This window comes from Stegastes partitus, unplaced genomic scaffold (assembly GCF_000690725.1).
Source record: "Stegastes partitus isolate 25-593 unplaced genomic scaffold, Stegastes_partitus-1.0.2 Scaffold1347, whole genome shotgun sequence".
Taxonomy (NCBI): domain Eukaryota; kingdom Metazoa; phylum Chordata; class Actinopteri; family Pomacentridae; genus Stegastes; species Stegastes partitus.
In genome coordinates this window covers 47,292-48,726 of record NW_007579078.1, presented here as the reverse complement: position 1 = coordinate 48,726, position 1,435 = coordinate 47,292, and the positions used below count along the sequence as shown (strand labels likewise).

The window sequence follows — 1,435 nt, the reverse complement described above, 5'->3', positions numbered from 1 at the left end:
CTTTCTTGATACCACTTAGATGAAGACTGATACCATTATCGTGTCTGGAGGATTAGCTTTGCATGGGGGAAAAGAGGAGACGCAGCAAAGCTAAGCTAACTCGCTACCTGCTTAGCTGCATATATAACATACACACTGTTGGCAAAAAGTGAGGAGCCATATTTCGTAAAATATTAACTCCTTCTTTAACTAAAAGTAAGAAATTAATATCACAAGATAACATATGTTACTGTGTCATTACTGATTAATGCAGTCAGGTGCACAGAACCAGACTGATGGAGCTACTTTAAATTTCACTTATTCTGTATTGTAGTGCATTACTTCATTTAAGTAATGGTTTAATGAACTTCATTACTCTCCAACACACACTTACAACTCACACATGCAAAGAGAGAGAGATGAGTGAACTGATGAAGTTACAGAGTCATGATTTGGAAATCAACTCAGATGCCTGGAGAAGCAGAGCTGATGAAATATTTTAATCCTCTTCTGTACTCAGGCATAAAAAAAAAAATGCAAATGATAAAGTGAAGAGGGCCGTGCTGCCTCGTAAAGGGAAACCACCGGGAAGTGAAGGTGGATTAAATAAAGTGCAGCACCTGTGAATGACGACCAGGATGCACTGTGGACATGTAGACAGGCTGGAGAGGCTGTTGGCTGATTTGCTTCATCGGGGTCCCACTCTATGGCTTCTTCCTCAGGTATAGACAGCACAGTGGACCTCGACTCTCTCTCTCTCTCACACACACACATACAGTGTGTATTCCTCCTGAGGACATGAGTAAGAGAGGTAAAGAGTAATTTCCCGTCTTGCTCTGTCAGTAAGGAGATGGCAGATCACATCAGTGGCCAAGGCCAACGTGATTTCCTCTACCACGAGATTCAGATAACCGTACCCACCTCCCCACCTCACACTAGATTCATTTGCAAGCACATCTCCACAGAACACTGCGGTTTGTTGTGATTACAGATATTACTTGCACATCAACAAACTCAGCACCGAGCGGTAATAACCTTTCATTCATAAAAAGGAAAAGATATCTGAGCCTGGACAATAGCGCGCGTGTTTACTTACTTTTTCAAATCATTTGTTTTGTTTTCCTGCAGGCATCTCAGTGAGCATCTCCACATTTAGCCTGGTTGCCATAGCAATTGAGCGCTACAGTGCCATCTGTAACCCTCTGAAGTCGCGGGCGTGGCAGACCCGCTCCCATGCCTATCGGGTGATTGCTGCTACCTGGGTGCTGGCCTTCGTCATCATGATCCCCTATCCCATCATCAGTCACCTGGAGTCTTTTCAGCGTCCCGACAACAGCACGGCTCACCAGTGTCGCCACAAGTGGCCCGTCGCTACAGCAGAGCAGACCTGGTGAGTGTCCGGCCTCTCAGCAGTGTGTCAGTCAGGTAGCCTAGTAAACTCTAACACAGTTTAACC

General features: G+C 45.1%; 1 protein-coding gene across 1 annotated transcript in view; it reads left to right on the top strand.

Moving 5' to 3' along the window:
• cckbrb (cholecystokinin B receptor b) overlaps window positions 1-1,435 on the top strand; it is a 31,519-nt gene that overhangs the window by 21,070 nt on the left and 9,014 nt on the right. The window contains exon 3 of the mRNA XM_008298740.1: window positions 1,108-1,369. Within this exon, the coding sequence (XP_008296962.1) occupies window positions 1,108-1,369 (262 nt within the window). The remainder of the gene's footprint in view (window positions 1-1,107; window positions 1,370-1,435) is intronic.